Source organism: Scophthalmus maximus, chromosome 3, assembly GCF_022379125.1.
Source record: "Scophthalmus maximus strain ysfricsl-2021 chromosome 3, ASM2237912v1, whole genome shotgun sequence".
Lineage (NCBI taxonomy): Eukaryota > Metazoa > Chordata > Actinopteri > Pleuronectiformes > Scophthalmidae > Scophthalmus > Scophthalmus maximus.
The window spans coordinates 17,525,145-17,546,285 of NC_061517.1; the positions used below are offsets into that span (position 1 = coordinate 17,525,145).

General features: G+C 45.1%; 1 protein-coding gene across 3 annotated transcripts in view; it reads left to right on the forward strand.

The window, feature by feature from the left end:
* Positions 1–21,141, forward strand: part of bsna (bassoon presynaptic cytomatrix protein a) — a 102,349-nt gene that overhangs the window by 25,189 nt on the left and 56,019 nt on the right. For all 3 annotated transcript variants that reach the window (XM_035645940.2, XM_047331255.1, XM_047331256.1), the window contains exon 2: positions 3,365–4,870. In XM_035645940.2, coding sequence (XP_035501833.2) covers positions 3,365–4,870 — 1,506 coding nt within the window. The remainder of the gene's footprint in view (positions 1–3,364; positions 4,871–21,141) is intronic.

The window sequence follows — 21,141 nt, forward strand, 5'->3', positions numbered from 1 at the left end:
TGCTTTCAACTATTCAACAGAAGTACATAATAAGAGGGAAGGAAATAGAACAGCATACGTTGCAAAAACTATGATCACAAAATGTCATTATTGTACTGTAATACAAATATTTTCACATTATATTGGGAAAATATTCTTCTTTTGTAGAGTTAAGCTCTTACCTCTGTTTGTAAACGTCGAAATGAATGTCTCTCAAAAAAATAAAAAAGGTGTGCAACGATAATTCATATATTGTTTCAAAAAATACATTTTGAAACATTAGGTGTACATACACATAACAATTTCAATAGATAGCAACTTAAAAATTTGAAAATCTTCGGAATTGCTTTTTTTAAAGAGTTCCGAATCAGGAATTGATTCAAGGGTCTTTTTTTCCATTTAAGCTGTTAACCATGACGCTGCGAAGTATTGAAGCCTGAAATCCAATTGTACAAAAACAGGCAGAAGTATTTACATTTACATCACCTTCCTGCTGGAGTGTGCAGAGTAAAGCGATTGCCAGGGCTTCTTTCCTCGATCCCGTCAGAAAAGACGGCCATTTGTTTTTGTAGTGACGAGAAACGTGAGCCATGCGCAGGCGGTAGCGAATGGGCTGTATACCTCGAGGCGATGCGCACACTCTAATGCTTTGAGGCACATGAGACACCTGTCAAATCTGTCCTGTCACAGGCTTATCAGTCTGTGTCAGAGCCGAGGCTTCCTCATTAGGGTCGGGACTCTTCACCGGGCCGGAGGGGCAGTTTTGAGGGTCAGATGATGGCCACTGATCATTAACCATGTTGGATGTTGTCGGTCTGCATCTCGTCTCTGGCTGCAGGCTGGTGTATTATTAGAGGAGACAGGGGTATCCTGTCTTCACTGACCTCCATCTGCAAATAGAAGTAGTCTCCTTCTGTACTCTTCAGTTACTGCATCGCTTATCAATGTCCATGGCAGGTTTTTTCTGCTGCTACTATCGAAGATAGAAGAAATGAACGATAAAATAATGAGGAGAAGAAATGTTTCTGGGCGTGTGCATGAGACAGGACATGTCGATGATTCCGCTGTATTGTTTTTTTTTTACAGTCATCAACACGCCCACTGGTTCGCTGGTAATTCTCACATGGGCTCGCTGGGACGTTTTTTCCGAAAATGTTACTACGGGACTGGCAGGGAAAGTTTAGGGCGGACCTCCGTGCATGTCGCAAAGCATTTATACGCAGACAAACAACCATTTCACATTCACACCTTGGGTCAATTTAGAGTCTCAAGTCGACCTAACTGCTTATCTGCATGTCTTTGGTCTGTGGGAGGAAGCCGGAGTACCAAGAGAAAAGATCCCAGTTTGAACTGGGATCCGAACCAAGAACCTTCTTGCTGTGAGGTGACAATACAATGTACATATGTGCATTTACTTTTTATTTTTGATGAAGCTACCCTTTACCCCCACACACCCTCCTCACCTGTTAGCAACCATATACTCCCCTTCAACCACAGAGAAGCAGAAGTTGATATTCTCTGCTGCGGTGCTGTTGATTAAGCCTGACATGATGAGAGCCGAAGAGCTGCCGGGATTAAAAAACTGCTGACTTCATTCCCGCCGCTGTTCGCTCCGTCATCTCTCTGCTCTTTCCCATCCCTCCATCCCTCGCTCTATCCCTCGTTCCTTCAAGTTTCTCTCATGATTTTGGGGATATAGAGGGAGCCTGGATAGAGAGGGACTCATTAAAAATCAGATCCCCCTTTCTCTTTCTCCCTACCTCTCCTCATCTCCCACTCGCCAGCATCATCAGATTTACTTATGGCAAAACAACATAGGAGGATCCTGCAACAGCAAAATTATACTTTCAAATATCTTTCCACCTCAGCCATTCAGGGAAAAAGACCTACATTTTGAACCTGATCAGAGAGCGAGAGAGAACAGCAAAATGGGGCTAAAGATGAAAAACATGAAAGTTGGGATTGTGAAAAAGAACGGAAGAAGAGGAGACGGCTACAAAGAGAATATGTTAAGGGGAAAGGAGGATGTGAGGATGTAGCAGTGGCTGTAGCTGCTGAGTTAACAGAACATGGGAACAGTAATGCTGTCAAGCTCGAAAATGCCAGACAGCAAAGCAGGCTGGGACGGCTCAGTGGGAGGAACTGCTTTGTTAGGGGGACGTGACTGATGCACGCTTTTATTTCTCTTGCATTTCTCCTTACATCCAAGGGGCAAACTTATCCCGTAGCTCCTGGCTAAAACAGTGGAGGGGGGGGGGGGGGCTAGTGGATACCGGGCAGGGTGATACAGTACGGCTGCGCATTGCATTGTGGGAAGGAAGGGGATGGGAGAAACGTTTGAAACTAGCTTTGCTCTCGCTACAGAGGAGCTAAAATAGCACTACTGATGGCAGCTGGGTCGCAGCGGTGTGGATGCAAAGCTCCGGCAGGACAGACGGGATGAGAGCAGGCTGAGACAGCGCGGAGAGAAGCCGTGTGCTTTTTTTTTGCAGTCGGTAGAAATTATAGAGCCAAGCAGGGTCCGGACACGAGGGAGTATCAGCTCTCATCTGGAGGAAGAGGAGAAGGAAAGAGGAAGACATGGGGAGAGGAATAGGAGGAGGTGTGATGTCTTATTTTAATTTCACAGGCTGAAGGGTGTTGTCCCTCCATTTCATTTGACTGTGTGTCTTTTGATGTCTTGCTTGTGCTAGCACTTGATTTGTCTGTTTATGCATGCATACCTGTGTACGGTTGTGGATGTATGTATGTGTGTATGCGTGTGTGTGTTAGAGATGTAATACTTTTCACTCAGGTTGCGGTTTCAGCTCGGCAATCACTCAGCGCAGCAGTCAATTTGTGGCTGATTTACCTCTCTCCCTCTCTATATCTGGTTGATTGCAACTATTCTCTCTGCACTTCTGTTTTTCCACAGATTGACCGTATTTGATGTTTAGTCAGCCAAATGCATTTTCTCTCATGCACAATCCCTCAGCTTTGAAGTTGGATGAAAAAATACAGAGTTCGTGCAGTTCGGATGATCAGAGACAGGTTTATACTGTCTGAGTCAGCAGTGATACTTAAAGTAATCAATAGCAATCAGCTTTGAGAGGGACAAAATGACTTATAGACGGACAATGTCAATCAATACTGACCTGTTTTTAAAGAAAGATTCTCTTTCTTCATCTCTTTACCGCCTTTTCACTCTTTGCTTGTGATTCTCATTCCCAAAGGTACCCAATATTTAGACGGAATCTAGAATATTTCCATTCAATCACAATACATTCAAAACAGTTAAATATTTTTCTCAGTAAACTGTAAATGTGTTACTTAATCCTTTGGAAAGAGGATAGGTGGATTTTGACAGGTTAAAATAACACCAGACCTGTCTGTTTTCTGTCTGCAGGTCCAGGAGTGGTTGTGTCTCAACTGTCAGATGCAGAGAGCTCTTGGCATTGATATGACCACGCCTCGTTCTAAGAGCCAACAGCAGATTCACTCTCCTTCCCACCAAGCCAAGCCCATAGTCCAGCCTCAGCAGCCCGCACCCCAGCCAACACAGCCGGCAGCAGCACAGCCCAAACCTCTGGCACAGAGTCAGCCCACCCAGCGACAGCAGCAACAGCAGCCTCAGCCTCAGCCTCAGCATCAGCCTCATTCTCAGTCTCAGCCCTACGGTCAACCGCAACCCTATTCCCAATCCCAGCCATATTCCCAGTCCCAGCAGTATCCCCAGTCTCAGTCTCAGACCTACCCATCGTCCCAGCCAGGGCCGCAGACCCAGCCTCACGCCTCACCAGGCTTACAGAGACATCAAGGCCCTGGCGGCCCCCAGATGCAGACAGGGCCCTCTCAGCAGGGCATGAGGTCCGATCCTTACTCCCACAGAGGTCCTGGAGCTCCAGGGACTGTCGGAGGTCCTTCAGGGGGCCCAAATCAGCCTGGGGGTCCACGAATTCCCCACCCTGGCGCCGTTCCCTTGCCTGGCTTGACCAAGGCGCCCTCCCAGCCTGATTTGGGTCGTGGTTCTCCGATGCACCAACCAATGGCTCGGCACCATGACCAGACTAGGAGTGCAGGCTCCTCACCGGCCCACAGACCTCAGAGTCAGGCGCCTCCCCCTGCCCAGGACGGCCTCACCAAACTGTTTGGCTTTGGAGCATCGCTGCTCAATCAGGCTAGTACCCTGATCAGTGTCGACCCCCTGCCCACGGCCTCCACCCAGCCAAGCCCTGCTCGAGGCAAGGTGGTGTTCAGCAATGTAACTCCTGACAACAGGCAGCAGCAGCAGCAACAAGGGACCACTGGCACCAAACCATTTGGGATGGGGGGCCCTCATGCTCCAGCTCAAATTAGTGGCCCTCATGCTCCAACTCAAATGAGTGGCCCTCATGCTCCAACTCAAATGGGTGGCCCTCATGCTCCAACTCAAATGGGTGGCCCTCATGCCACAAGCCAAATGGGTGGCCCTCATGCCACAAGCCAAATGGGAGGCCCTCATCTACCGAGCCAAAAGGGGGGTCCTCATGCACCGGGCCACATGGGAGGTCCTCATGCACTGGGCCAAATGGGAGGTCCCCAAATGGGTGGACCACATGCGCCAACCCAGAGGCAACAACAGCAGACCATGCCTCATCAACAAGGAATGCCACAACAGCAGTCGCCCGCCCATCATCAAAAAGGACAACACCAGCCATCACCTTCTCATCTGCAGAAAGCGCCGCAGAAGCAGGAGCCCGTGGCGGCACCCGTGCCCACTCCGGTGCCTGCAAAGCCTAAAGTGAACTGTCCCCTTTGCAAAACGGAGCTGAACATCGGCAGCTCCGACCCACCCAACTACAACACCTGTACGCAGTGTCAAAGCCAAGTGTGTAACCTGTGTGGCTTCAACCCAACGCCGCATCTGGTGGAGGTAAGAGGAAAGATACGAGTACAGCAATACAGTGCACACATGGGCATAAGACATACTAGGTTTTATATAGTAAGCAAATATATTTTACAGCATGCATATACTGAGGAACAAGAACTGAACCCCAGCACAGGCACACACATAAACTCAGAGTAATACCCTCTCAGACAATCAATACCATTCAGCACAAATAGAAAATGCTTTTCATTCTGCTGCTGGAACTCTTCCTCTCCACTGTGTGGATGCAGTGAGGTTCGGACCTCTCATCTTTCTCTTTCCTCTAAGAAATCCCACTCTCTTTTCTCCATTCTTATTCTTTTATCATCATCAGTTTCTAAGGCTATATTTCATTTCTGGTTGGCTTCATTTTCTCTTTTCTTTCTGTCTTTCTGTGAAAGTCCTTTTGTTTTCAAGCTGTTGATTTCCATCTAACTAACTCCAGGTTTTCCACCAAACCTCTAGCTCTGTCTGTCCTTGTACTGAAATCTTGCTTTTATTCACAACTTATTCACAATACATTGTGGCTTTTACTTGCTCCACAGTGCTTTTGAGCAACTGAGCTTGGTGTGGTCTCATTTTAGTTCATTTCCCTTCAGCAATTAAATATGTAAATCGATTTGATTGCTAACTGCATTCATGCCTCGATCAACGTTTAACTAATTGAATATTACCAAGCATTCTCACAGTTTCCTTGATAACATTTGTGAACATTCTGTTAATTTCCTTTTATGTTGTTCTTGTTTTTTGAAGAGAATAATAAAATAGTTTATATTCAATATATTATACTAATACTAATATTTTAAAAAGCAATGTATTATAGTACAGATGAGCCACACTATCAATGGCCTGTACACAAGTAGGGAAAAAGTTTCCGAAAACACCCCAAATTGCAACCACAAACATGCACAAACGGGGTACAGATACAGAGTATATTACCTATTTTTCTTTTATTGACTTGTAGGAAATGCAACACCATTTACTCGCCTCTCCCCTGCCGTCCCCTTGAGTCAAGGTTGCCTGCATTTGAAACACAAAGAGTTTAGTAATCCCACTAATTGGAGAAAAGGTTCAAAATTGACTATAATGTGAGAACGTTAACAATAATTAGGAGTTTTTCTTGCATAATCCAAAGGGACCATTCATCAGCTGCTGAGAGAACTGTATACACACCCATGGGTGCTACTGTTGTATACTAAGTAGCGATGATGTGAAGATGTGTTGAAGAGAAGTCCGCCGACATCGTCTTGATTGTATATAAAGGTTTATTACAAAAAGACCAGCATCGATTCAAGCACTGCAGAGCTTGGAGAGCATCCAAGCACTGCGTAAAACGTAGACTTATATAGGACCGTCGTGTACTTCAGAAAGAACCTCTGGTTTCACATTTGTTTATACAATGCAAGAAGTAGACCAAATAGGGCTTGCAAGGAAAGCTCAGGGGGTCGTCAGGAGGCCCCTAACATAACATTACAGAGCAAGAAACACATGGACCACACGTGCTACTCACATATATTGACAAAAAGACACTACACTACCTATATTTCAAAGGGTTATTAACAGTGATATAATACCTCCACAGATATATTTTGAAATGTAAACAGTTAAACACAAAGAGTCAGATAATGTGCACAATGATTGTTTAACTTTTCAGGAATTTGCCCATGAGGTAAATACATCAGACAAACTTCAGATGTACAAATAATATAGTAAGTGCTCTGCTGTCCACAAGGTCTTTTTAATTGAGACAAAATGTAATCTAATAGTTGCAAAGTTACTGTGTCACTTGTGACGTAGATTTAACAATCCATTGGCTGCATCACATGATAAAAGCCTCATCTTTACAAACTTCAAAATAGATTTTTTTTCAAGTATACTGGAAAAATAAGACAAAGGAGGCAAGAGCGCAAGAATATTCAGAGAATGTACGGCGGGCAAGTATTAGAGATAGCTAGATGGGGGAACGAAAGCATTTAGGAGTAGAAATTCGACAGAGGGCAACAGAGACAAGGAAGAGAGCTAGAATAGAAAGAAAGGGCAAGAGAGGGAATTAATTACAGTTTTCTAGGGAAGGATGATCTCAAAACCTCCCCATTGTTAAGAGAGAGAGAAAGAGAGAGCAAAGACAGTAACAAAGGAGATGCATGAAGTAGCTGCATGAAGGGAGAAAGGAACTAAGGAAGGAGGAAAGGAGGTTTGAGGACTTAGGGAGCAAAGTGCCAAAGGATGTAAGGATGCCAAGAATGGAAAGAGATATATGAATGCAGGGAAGTAGAGAACTATGAGTAAAGGAGGCAGTCATTAAGGAAATTAAAAAGGAGGGACAGAGGGAAAGGAAGTGAAGTAGTCGGGGCAATAAAGCAGAAAGAAGAAGAATGGAAGGAAGAGACTGATGACAGAAGAGACTGAAAGAAGCAAGGATGTGTGTAAGACAGTAATGCAAATTGAGAATGACCCGTGCTGTATTTACTTTGAAGCTGCACGATGCCTTCAGGGTCGCTGGGGAGTACAGTTGTTCATAGTACTATACTATAATGTACTGGTAACACCACGGTACAGACCTGGAAATAACATACAGGGTAATATATATATATAACTACTACTATTACTGTGTACAGAACAGTGATGGACACACACACACACACACGCACACACACACACACACACACACACACACACACACACACACACACACACACACACACACACACACACACACACACACACACACACACACACACACACACACACACACACACACAGACTCTGAGAAAAATGACACCATTAAAACTATCATACAACATTGTGATCAAAAGGAGGCATTATGTGTAAAAGTGTGTGTGTGTGTGTGTGTGTGTGTGTGTGTGTGTGTGTGTATGTGTATACAATGTGGGTTAAGGCCTGTGGCTCTCTAGATGAAGTGAATGAAACAGAGTGACAAGAAAGACAAGAGAAGGAAAGGAGGAGACACAGACATGTCAGATGTTTTAAAAATGAATATAATCAGATGAAATCATTTCTTTTATGAAATGACAAAGACATGATATACATACACAGACCTCTCTCCAAAAAAATGGAGAGAGGTCTTAAAAAAAGATAAAAAAGAGGAGAGCGAAGGAGCAGTGAGAAGAGATAGAAAGAGAGCAAGATAGAGGCTGAGGGGGGAAATCAGACATGAGAGCTGAATCATGTGCAGCCTCTAGTCCAGAGGGAAGACACATGCACACGGGCACGCACACACCTGCAAACACACACACACACACACAAACACACGACAGTAGGTAGAACAGTAGGGGAAAAGAGGGAAAAAATAAAGTGAGTGGAGCGACGAGGGGGAGGGAAAGATGACGACAAAGGAGCGATGAGATCACAGATGCATTTATTTTGCTGAGGTGTTTTCAACCGATGGACGGGCACTAAGGCTTGTATCTGCAGTACTTTTTAGATACTTCACAGCTCTTTTCACACGAGTGGTAGCAAGTAGTGTAAATACTGTACTTGTAAAGTTTAATTGACATCAGCTCACTTAGTGAGGCTTTACAGTATTGTTCTTGTTGAATTGACATAACAACAAAACGTATAAATAATACCAGGTGAAAAGCAAGAAGCCCATGGATCAAATGTCATTGTCCAGATAATATATAGGGACACAAAATCAAATCTTAATACTGTAAAATACAGATTAAACTGTGGCCAAGATATGCTACACACATAAGTTTTCTGTCAAGGGCCAAAGTTGACGTCCGTCAGCATTTCTTAATTTGGAACCGGTCCCTCTCTTGTGTCTCCCTTGAAAAATGCATGCGTCCGACAAGGCGGTGCAGATGAGCTTCAGTGTTCGAAAAAAGACAAGAACGCCGCGTGATAGGGACACACGGAGGGTCTGGCTCACTTGGTTTATCTATAATTCAGCAAAGGTTTTTTCTCTCTCTATATATATAAATAGCTGGAGAGATGAAATATGTAAGGGTGTAGGCAGAGTCTCCTGGAACAGAAAAGTTAAAAGTCACACAGTTTATTCCCATAGTTCTTTCCTTCGTCTCTTTCCATCCTTATAACTAGTTTCCTTTCTCTTTGAGCTTATTCTCCCTCTTATCATTCTTGTCCTTCCTGGTGAGTTTTTTGGCCATACATTCTCTGGATTTGCATCAGTACGAAACAGGGAAGAACAAGGCTGCGATGTTTGTTCAAATAAATCAAAAAGAGCTTGATGACACGATGGTAATGTTAATGTACTGCACGGCCATAGCTACATAATAACCTTACATTAGATGGCACTGTACATAAATATGAACTCATTTGTGACATTCACCTAGAGATAGTATTCTATCTATTATATGGTAAATCATAATTATTACATTCATTCATAGTCCACCATGTGTGAACATTGCCATGGCAGCCGATGTCAACATCCGTTCTCTCTAGCTGCGTTCTAGTTCAGGAGCTGCTTCCCTATCCTCGATTGCGTCACACTGGGGTGACTCGGCAGTCCCATTTTAAAAGGCTCCTTCAAACGCGGCAGACAAATGTGTCCTTCCACTTCCCAACAACGAAGGATCCAATGGGTGGATCCTTCCCGGCCGAACCTATCGCAGCATTCATTACGCTCATCCGGTGACAAGATTTCTCTTACCATGGGCAACTCAACCTGTGTTGCTAGGCGACAGCAGTAAGGCCGGAACGTGTCAGTGAGGGCAGATGGGAAATCCGCCTCGGACCAGACTGTCGTCAGCCTTCGTGGTCTAGATCACGTCGGCTGAAGGAGATGGCAACTTAAATCGGGACACAAGCCTCTCTCACATACATCGTGTTGTGGCTTTTGCATTCTGTTTGAGACTCGAAAGGCAGACAGGCAGGGTTGGAGAATCTGAAGTTGTGTTGATGATTAAAGAATAAGTCCATATGATTCATGCAACAATGATGACACCATGTCTCACACACACACACACACACACACACACACACACACACACACACACACACACACACACACACACACACACACACACACACACACACACACACACACACACACACACACACACACACACACACACACACACACACACACACACACACACACACACACGTCATTCAGGCTTTCACAGCTCTCATCATTGCTGTCGCAACAGTTATCGGGATCTTTACACCCTGTCCACCTGCATGTGTGTCTACGTTTGTGTGTGTGTGTTTGTGTGTGTGTGTGTGTGTGTGCGTGTGTGTGTGCGCACATCTGGAGGGAACTGATTTGGGAAAGTGCTGGTTTCATCTGTTTAGGTGTGTTTGTGCACATGTGGTGGGTCTGTGTGCGCAGTGAGATGATCACTCAGAATCTAGTCTATCCAGGGTTTTTTGTGTGTCCCAGGCCTGTGTGTGTGTTCATTGTTATGTCTATTTGTATTTGTGTGTGTGTTTGTGTTAACACTGTATAAGCTGTAAAGTGCAACCCAGTTCCAAAATTAAGGTCGAAATCAAGGTACTCTTAAAACCTAAAGCAGCTTTCATGATCTCATTGAAAATCAGAGAAGTGTATTATCATCCATATTATTATATATTTACATGAGACCAATTTCTTGCTGCTATAGTAACCATGTCATTATGATGTCTTGTCACTCAGGCTCACACAGTCAGTCACACCACGCTGCCTCAGGCAAATGCCACGATGGCCTAATGGCCAACACTGGTAATTTAATGAGTTTCTCTGTATGACTTTAATTGTGTGTGTGTGTGTGTGCGTGTGTGAGGGGTTTCCACAGAGCGGACTGGTCATTACAAAGGTCGCTGTCAGCACTGTGGGGGTCATTAGGGCTATTGGAGTATAGCGTAGTAAGTTCCTGTGTATTTTGTGCAACAGTATCATTTTTCTCATCTTCTATTCGTCTTTTACCTTATTCCATCCTCTAATTTCTCCCACTCATCTTCACTCCTCATTTGTTCTCTTTCTATTCAACTGGAGGGAGAAAAAACCAAATCAGGGAACAACAAACTGTAAATTGATGTGCAGAGAGCAGACACCCGGAGAGGCACAACGTAATGGAGCGAGGAAACAGCCAGAAGAAAAATTTCAACAAAGCAAAGAAGCTGCATAATGTTCCATAAAGTGTGTGACATTTAGTCAACACCAGACAAAATAAATGCCACAAACGCACGTCTGCAGCAGCGATGACTGAGTCTCAATAAGGTTTACATGTTCGGAGAGGAAAATCCTCACAGACACACGAATACACGCACAGCGTACACACTGCAGAAATATGCAATGTACACGTGCACTGTATACTTATGCAAATACACACACATTCACGCACACAGTAAATATACGCCAGCTCTCACACACACACACACACACACACACACACAAACACATTTGACAACCAGATTATATACATTATGTTCACACATGCACATTACTATTCTCACACAATAAGATGTTAGTCACCAAATGGGTATAATTATAAACAGCTTACACACACACACACACACACACACACACACACACACACACACACACACACACACACACACACACACACACACACACACACACACACACACACACACACACACACACACACACACACACACACACACACACACAGTTTTCTCCTACTGTGGAATAAAAGTGTGTTAAAAACAGTTCATATTTGCAGTTTAGTCAATAACGTGACGATGTGAGGATGCGTGTTATAGCTCTAATCAGCAAAAATGATCAAACCACCCATTTGCCTGTGCAAATGATCCGATAAGGATACGGAGTGCCGGCCTTTAAGAACCCACATTAGTCTACAAGCAGCCAAGAGCGGGAAGAGTGCCTCAGGACTAGAAAATGAGGAGGGATTAGAAGGAGAGAGGAGCCAAGGGAAGGTAACAAGGACGGAGTGAGTCATGCTCCTCTATTTAGAAAGACGTCGGAACAAAAATAGAGGATGAGAGCAGCGGCAGCAGCAACGACAGAGCTCCTAATGGACGGACGGCTCGCTCCTACACTTGAGGAAGCCTCACCACAATTAATAATACAACGGCTCACCATCCTTCTTCTCTCCTCCTTTCTCCTCCTCCTCCTCCTCCTCTCGCCGCAGTCCACCCGCTATACTCCCATCTGTTCCTTTCATGTTGTCCTCTCCGCCCCCGGGTCTTCATCCTCCCTTTCCCGTCCAGATTTTCCCAGGTGGGATTCAAACTAGCAACCCTCTGATCACTGCCTTGCTCTGAGGTTAAATGTAGCCTGCCTCCATTCTACATCTCTTACCCCTTTCCCCCCTTTTTACCGTGTTCATCACATTTCTTCTTCTCTTTCTATTTGTCTCTCTCTCTCTTCTGTCCTCTTTAGTTCTCACATCTGCTGGAAACTAACCTGGCCACCTCCCGCCTCTCAATCTCTTTACTTATTCAGCAGACCTAACTCCGCTCCACTTTTCTTTTTTTTTTTTTAAAGAATTCATACAATATGCATTTAGAAGCCTGCAAGGCAAAAAACTTTTTTTGGCTTTTCTTCTTCTTCTTTTTTTTTCTTCACGACCAGATACTCATCCGCTTAGTCGCAGCCATGATGACAACCATGAAAAACATAGCCATCTGCTTGTCTGAACTCTTTTAGCTGATTCTGAAGGGCACTGAACCTGCAAATGTGTTATTTTAATGTATTCATAAAACTGGAAATTGTCCCTCCATTTGCGAAGGGCCTTTTTTTCAGGTGATACTTTATCAGAATGAGTTATTAGGAAATACGGAGAAATCTCCTCGGGCCTGCTGACACCATATTACTATCAATACTCTCCAGTCACTGCTGATTGGGAAGTTTATTGCAGGTTCCGTTGCACTTGACCCACTCGTGTTGAAGCTCAGTGTGGGTGAAAACAGCATTATGTATTCCTGAAGTGTAAAATGCAAAACGCCAAAGGGCAAGTGAATTAGACTCGTAGCACAAAAGACTGTTGTTGAAGGTTACTTATTGAATTTCTGAAAATTTAAAACACACTTCTGTTGGTTCTGCTGTATTAGTATTTAGAATTATTATTCAGAGTGAGGAAGTGGCACGTCTCGTTCTCTTCCACATTGCGTCTCATTTATTAAACAACTCCCGAGTCATGCTCAGTCATCACATCTCAGTCTCTTTTCATTTCAGCTACTTCACTTATTTTCTAAAGTCAGTAACTCGTATCACCTGCACTTCCATAAACACACGTCTCGCTACATCAGTTTCTGTGATGAACACATCTGAGAGTGTAGCCGCGCTCTCATCTGTGCCCTGAAAAACGTCTCGGCGTGGCAACAGCGCTGAGAATCGTCGTGTCCACCCACGGATGGCACGTTTGCATCACTGCCAGTCGACGCTGGGGCCATCTTGCTCGATAGAATTGGGGCGGGCCAACAAAAGAGATCGGAGAGATTACAACGCGTGTGACTTCATTCGGACGCCAGTACTCCACAACGCCTTTACAGAGAAAAAAAGTTTGGGGCTGCTATATTAATGTTTCAAATCTCGTATATACAACCTCCGAGCATCTTATATGTAGCCTTTGGCCCTAATGTATTTTTCAACCTCCTAAAGTGCTCAGTGCTGGTGACGTCCGTTCCCCGCCCGTGCGTGATAACTGCTCCTCCCAGTCGGTGCTTTAAATACCTGCGGTTGACGTGCGCCGAGGCGCTGCACTTAGATTAGTCGGGCGGGAGCAGCAGGAGTCATCTTGCGATGTGTTCCGTTGTTGTGATGACACTGAAGACTGATTTTCAGAAAACTCAACACTCGCAAAAAGGAACATTGGGTTCGGTCATCACATCGCTGCTGAAACACTGTGCGTGCAGGGGAGAGAGTCCGATGGCAGGAAGGGTCATCTGGGCCTCGTGGTTCTCCGCTCTCTTTCAAACGCACACACACTCTTCGGGCCTTATTTACGATGGTTTTGTGTGATTTTTTTTCCCCCCACCTCGACTAACCTCGCATTGCTTCTCCCTCCGCCACCTCGGCCTCCTTCGGTCCCCGCGCCTCCCAGCCCGTCACCTGTCTTCACCTCTCGCCTCTTTCCTGTCCCTCTCTTCTTCTCCTCTTTTCACCCCTCTACCTCTCTCCTGTGGTTCATTTTTTATTACTATTTGCTCAGAAAAGCAAACTACAAACCGCACATGGTAAACCATACAAAACCCAACTCTCCCACTTTTGGGCTTGTTCGCTCACTACTGTATAGTTCATCAATTTGCCCAACAAGCAGTCAATATTTCGTCAAGCCTAGAACCAAATATTTGACAAATACCACTTTGTGCATGGTGTGACCAGGCCGTCGTAGAGAATCTGTGTTAAATGAATGTTCTTAATTTTGTAAGAGTCTGGTTTATTCAAGAAGACAAAGGTTTCATCCTTTTTGTTGGACTTTTTTGTTGTTGTCAAATAGCAGAAAATATTAAAGAGATCAAACACCCTTTTTTGGGAGATCAGTTGAGATCCATAATTCTGCAGATGAGCAGTTTAGCATTAAATGTAAAATGTTCGTGGTTTATTAAATGTAAATATACCAACAACGGTAAAGAAAATGAAACGGGATTAGAGACGGAAGAATAAGATTGCAAAAACCTACATTCAAAGTGGTGGCTATTAATCTGCGGCTAATCCGACTCACTTTGTCAGAGTTACGTGTACATGTGCTCCTGGCCACTTCACAGGGCCTTCACTGTGACTCACACGGAGAGGTAACTGGAGGATGAGGAGGAGGAGGAGGGACAGCGAGTTTGTTCCCCCTTCAAAAACCACAGAGCAGCGACTGGGGGGATGTTTGCAAAGAAACATCCTGTTCCAGAATGGGCATTGCTGAATTTTTCAGGAGTGCAGGTGAGGACATTCTCTACAGACAATCCTTCATCGCCAGCAGTTATCTTGCTGTCAGACCCCCCCCCCCCCAAAGAGTGGACATTTCATTGTGGCTAACACATATTGTGTTTAAGTTTCAGCACCCAGCATATTTCTATTTTTCCCTTAAAAAAAAACAGTGTGTATGACAGTACGTTTCTATGTGCAGGCGTGTTACTGCCCCCCCACCCCCCACCCCACTGCAGTCATTGGCTGTGGTTTTATTTTCAGTCCAACCTGTAGGAGCGGAGGAATAGCCCTCCACAGTTTGGGGGGGGATCTGGAAACAAAAACACCTCTAAACAACAGAAATGCGAGCGCTTTATGATCTCTTGAGGTCAGCAACGCGCGCTTGTGAAAGCATATTGACATAAAGTCATAATGTGCAGAGGAGGAGGAGGAGGAAGAGAGAGACAGATCGTTGGCACATAAACAACCAGTCTCAAGGGAAGTAAGGAGATAGGTGTGTGCACGTGTTCGCCTGTGAGTTTTTGCACGCACTGCCTTAAAGTTTTATACTTTTTTCTTTTCTGCCCTACTTTCACCACCACTCTGCCTTTAAATGGGTCAGTGAGGAGAGCGAGCGGTTCCCTTCGCTGGGCGACTCACTGATTGGCAGCACCCCCCACACACACACACACACACACACACACACACACACACACACACACACACACACACACACACACACACACACACACACACACACACACACACACACACACACACACACACACACACACACACACACACACACACACACACACACACACACACACACACACACGAGTTAAAGGTCCCAAAGATGCAGATGTAGGGAACGATACTGCTGAAGAGAAAAATGGGAGTTCCCCCAACAGAACAAAGAAAAAGCTGCCTCTGGGAGCCACTCTTTTTTTTTTTTTGGTTTTTCAAATGGCTGCAGTAGCTGTGATTTAGAAAAAATACATACTGAACTGAAACTGGGGATCTGTAGATCCGTACAGCAGGATTCAATTGCCTGTGTAGTGCAGCCAAAATGATGGATTAGTCAAGAGAAAAGGAGAGTATCACTGCATCTACTCCTAAAGAAACAACACTGGGAAGCTTCTCCCACAAGACTTTGGAACCAGTCTGCAGGGATTCGTTTCCATTGCACCACGATAGCATAAGTCAGGTCGGCCACTGATGGTGGCTGGAGAGGCTTCTCTGTTCTTTTCTACACTATATGAAAATCACACATGTAGGTCAGTCAGGATTTGCGTTTATTTGTCTTTGCGGGGTCACATTTTCAAATAGAATTAGCTGCACACCATTCGGCAAGAGGAAACGCGGACTTGATTTCCCGTTTGACACACTTGTGTGGATCAGTTGACGAATTGATTCCTTTAAAATTCCGTGAAAACATTGGTGTAGTTGGTATTGGTCGATCAGCTGTTTGCCATGAAAACAAGGCCTCGCGGGTGTGTAAGCCCGCACATACTGGGCGGCGGTAGAAACATCCTAACCTACATTACATTACCACTGACATGGGGGGAAAAAAGACACAAAATGGAGGACTCTGGGGGAGAGGGATCGGCAACCCGCAGGTCGAGAGCTGTGATGGAGTGAGGTCGACTTCTCCGCTGGGATCGGGGCTGCGGAAGCGGTGTCACGGTTCGGAATCTTAGCAACAGCTTTGCCAAATTGCCAGTGATGGAAAACAAGACGAGCGCTGTTTCACCAGGACGGCGCCGGGGGACACGGGTAAGACGGAGAATAAAAAAAATAAAAAATACTATTGCTGGAACCGAATCAGCCGCTGAGGCCCAATGAAGGATTCTCTCTGAGCGATATGCCGAGTGTCGAGGCTCGATCCTCGGAGTCATAGTGGCCGACTGGAGTGGGGGTATCTGTAAGTGACACACAGCTTGTTATCAGAGGTTGCAGCCGAGGCAGAGCGCAGGGTTTTTTTCCCGTGTGAAGAAATACGTCGACCTCAAATCGGATCCTGAGCTGTGAGGGCTGAGGAGGGGGAAATGCTGCAGAAAGTCGCGGCTGGCAGGTGGTCATCACTACCTGCGGCCCCCTGCCGCGGAAAAAACATCCATGATTCATGCTCTCTGCTCGGGAATCTTAATCAAGGGGCTGGTGTTTGATTACCAATAACTGAGACTCGCGTCGCAGCCTCAGAGGGAGAGAGAGCCTTTAACACAACTGTGAACATTGGATTCATGCGTTCAGACGTCAGCAATTGACCCGTTCCCTCCGAGCACAGCGGAGGTTTTAACGAAGAAACGCACCGGCCCTGACAGCAGGAGACCGTGTGGGCATATAAATGGACTGAAGTAAAAAAGCAGTGTCTCTGTTTTAGGTTATTTCCGCCCCCACAAACATTTTCTGTTCCTGTCCAGGAGTCCGATTTGTCGCGTCAAAGACAAACCTTTTCTTTGACGCGTTATCTCTCTCTCACACATGCACCATTTTAAATCCTGCAAAGATGAGTCACTCATGAGGCCAATTCAATTCAACATGGATGTGTGTCTGTGTTTGTGATCGTACAGGTGCACACGTACAGTATTACTAAAGAGAACCCAATGCACACGCACGCTCGCACACACAGAGTCATGACTCACATTGATTATTCAATGAAAAGGGTGAATGACTCAGATGCACTCGCCCTATGTCTTTTTTCTCATTCCTTTTCTTGTTTTAGACTATGTCTGTCATGGTACTGTGTGTGCGTGTGTGTGTGTGTGCGTGTGTGTGTGTGTGTGTGTGTGTGTGTTCCTGTGCGCGTGTGTGTGTGTGTGTGAGTGCATGCGTGTGTGTGTGAGATGTGTGTGTTTTGGGGTTGTGACAGGCAGAAAGAACATTGATTCACGCCTTTTTCTATTCACTCGCTCCTTGTTTCTCAGGTGGGAAGCGGAGCATGAGAATGGCGTCTGTTCTTCACATCTCTCCTTGCTCTGCACCTACATTTAAAATGAACAAACATAAAAAAAAACCCATCAAACATCATGTCTCCAAGATCCAGAGTAATGAGGAATATTCCATTTCACCGGATCTAAAATCCTTCAGTTCTACATTAGTCCTGTCTCCTATTCAGGTGATGTGCTCAAGAATTATTCCTTTATTCTCTCTTCATCTTCATTTTCTACCCCTGCCATGCTTTAGCCGCAGACAGTGGCTGTAGCTGTAAAAAACAGATGCCGAACAATATTTAAACATCTTTCCATTTATATAGCCAGATAATACACAGTCCCGATGAGGACATGAGAGGAGTCGCAAGTCCGCGAAAAAGCGGTAAGCACTTGTTGAACGATGCTAAATGACCTTTTAACGCCCGTTTGTCACAGAATGGGTTGAGATCCAAAAGCCGGAGGCGCTAAATGATTAAATGGATCCTCCACAGGTTGCCATTAGGTAATGGAGCCTATCAACGCAGGAATCATTCACGTTTCACCATTATGCTGTAGCACTGCAAAGTAGTTTAAATTCATAAAGTTATAGATACCCACAGAATAAATGGATGTTTTACAGGCCACACGGTCGATTGACGGCATAGATTCATCGTCTTGTTCAAAGACCCTTCCGCAAGGCAGATGCTTGATGTCACATACACTACATGAAAATGCAATACTGCCACAATCAAACACACACTAGACCTAACATAACATTTAGGTAAAACTTGAAAAACAAAGCCCTGGTCTTTTGTGTTGTTTAGAGTCATCGAGTTCATATACAACACGAATATCTCAGTCAGCCAGCTGTCGTCTCGTTCACAAATCTCAGTCCACATAGTGAAGAAGAAAAAAAGAAAGAAGTTCAAACCCCTAATAAAGCCACTATTCTGTGTAAACTCCGCCCTGACAGCCTGACAATGTCCTCTGTTGTTGCCGTGACGGATGTTGGGGGTCCATCTGCCAATCAGCTGTCAAATCCTGATCCTGCGTGCGTGTGTGGCTGCCCATCACTGACACTGACAGCTACCAAGACGTGCGACACGCGCGCGCACACACACACGCACACAGGCGCAGGCGCACACACACACGCACACACACACGCACGCACGCACACACGCACACAGGCACGCACACACACACACAGATAAAGATACAAATATAAAGGAGCCACAAAGTTACATGTAGAAAGACACATATTGAAGAAAATGTGTATTGCTCTGTATTAATTCTGCCCAAAGTTCACTGGCCCTAATAACCTTATAACCACTGCCCCCCCCCCAAAAAACAAGACCAGGTTAAAACTTAGTACGGCTGGATCATGTATGAATGTGCGAACGTGTGGTCAATTTGTTCCGGGGATCTTCCCCTCAGTGTGGTGAATTCAGATCGATCTGTACGCAAACGCTCGGCTGACACATTAGCAATAACTTCATCCCTCTGTCAGTCGGTCGGTCGGCCGGGAACAGACGTTTATTCTCTTGGGGCAGGCCCCACTGTTGAGGTTCAGACAAAAAGGAAAAAAAGTGAACGACGAGCTCATCTTTTGAACGACTGAGAGAAACGGTGGAGCCATGAGCTCCGGCTCCCTTCACTAAATGATGGGTATGCCCAGTCTGCTCCCTGGTGCTGCCCACCGGATGGATGATTCCAAAGTGGGCTGTACCATTCTGTCGATGTTTGTGGGGGGTGGGGGATGGGTTCCCCCCTCCCTCCCTCAGCTGGCTGTTCTGCCTCCGAGACTGAGGCTCCATGTGTTTCTGCTCCATTATCTCCTCTGTTCATCCCTCCTTCCTTCCAGCTGTTCTCTTCACACTTTCTCTCTTTCTGCCTCCTCTTTTCTTCCCTCTGCCCTTTTTTCTCTGTTGCTTTTTTCTTGTTGTTGTTTTACATTAGGGCTTCACGGGGTTTGTGCGTCTTGTCATGGATACCTTCACCTGAAATGTAGCTCATTTCGAGCAAACAAGCAAAATCGATCTCACACTGTGGTTCCATGAAGGCTGGAGAATTTTACAATTTGAAAAATCAAACTAGTGAAACAGTAAATAAAGGTGGTTAACACTTTCATTCACATGTTTCCATCCTGCCATAGTGAAAGTCTAAACAGCAACAACACACAAAACAAGTTAATGTATAAGTTGTTGAAGGAGTCTGTGGATATAACTATCACTACAGCTCACTTTTTTTACAACAAGAGTATCAGTATTGGCAACTTCTACTAGTATGTACATGAATACTATACTGTAGCTGAGGACCGTTCACATGAGGTGAATCTGACTACAAACAAACCAAACTTCACAAAAATAAACCACTCATTACACCCACTCTCTTATCGTATTATTCTTAGTGTTGTGTTATGTGTTATTGTTGTTATACATGTGCATATTGTCATTCGTTTTTTTCAACTGTGCCCCCGAGCCCGACTCCTGAAACTGAACTTGGTCAGATTTTGGTAGCAGCTTCTGTTTTTGTTCATAGTACAGTAAGCAGACCCATGACACCTTGCCACATTTTCCGAGATAGAAAAGGATTTTGTCCATCAATTATTGCAACGATAAATTGCTTTGCAAACAATACATTGCTGTATTAGCCGTGCTAAATAAAATGGCTTGTGTCTAGTTGTGGAAGAAATGAAAAAAACAAAAACGCACCAGTCTGTCTCCCTCGAAAACCAGAGGTGAGAACAGGCAATTGGAGAGGGATATGAGACTTACTAAGTAACCATTGCAGTCTTGCTTTGGATCATATTTCCAACACCACTCAGGAAAACACACTCGCCCCCGCTCAGATAAACGAATGTGCGCGGGCCGTAGAATTAGCTCTGTCACTAGCATGTTGTTCATCTGCTCAGCTCAGCGTGAGGCGCGATGACTAATGGTGATACCAAAAGGCCTCTGTGGGTGTGTTTGCGTCCCCATGTATGCATGCGGTGTGTCATGATGGCTCGGAGCGTCCAATCAGCACACACACAAACAGACACACAAACACACACACACACGCACGCATATACGTGCATACGTACTCCCTCCGTCTCGAATTTGTGAACGGTGCCAAAGCTCGGCAATAATGGCTAAGAGAGGTGGCAAGAGGACAGGAGAGAGAGAGAGAAGCCAGTGAGCACACGTGCAAAGAACGCACACATCCTAACCTGGCGTGCACAAAACACATACGCCTACACATTCATGGTGACAAATAACGGCCCCCGCAAAGAACGCCATGAGAAAATGAGCTTGAGATGCACGGAGAAGGGAAAAGAGAGAGAAGATGATGTATGGCTAAAGGAGGGTGAGATGGGAAGGAGTGAAAAAGGTTAGGATTGGACTGTACCATGGTTCGGGGGATTGGGGGGGGGGGGGGTGTCATATCATGAGGAACTGTACTGTATGAATATACACTGGGTACGTTTGTGTGCGGTTGCTGAACGAACTATACTCACAAATACTATATGTGCAATGGGCTTTCACTGGATTCACCTGGAAATGAGTTAAAAAGAGGATTCATTTTTTTACATTTGAATT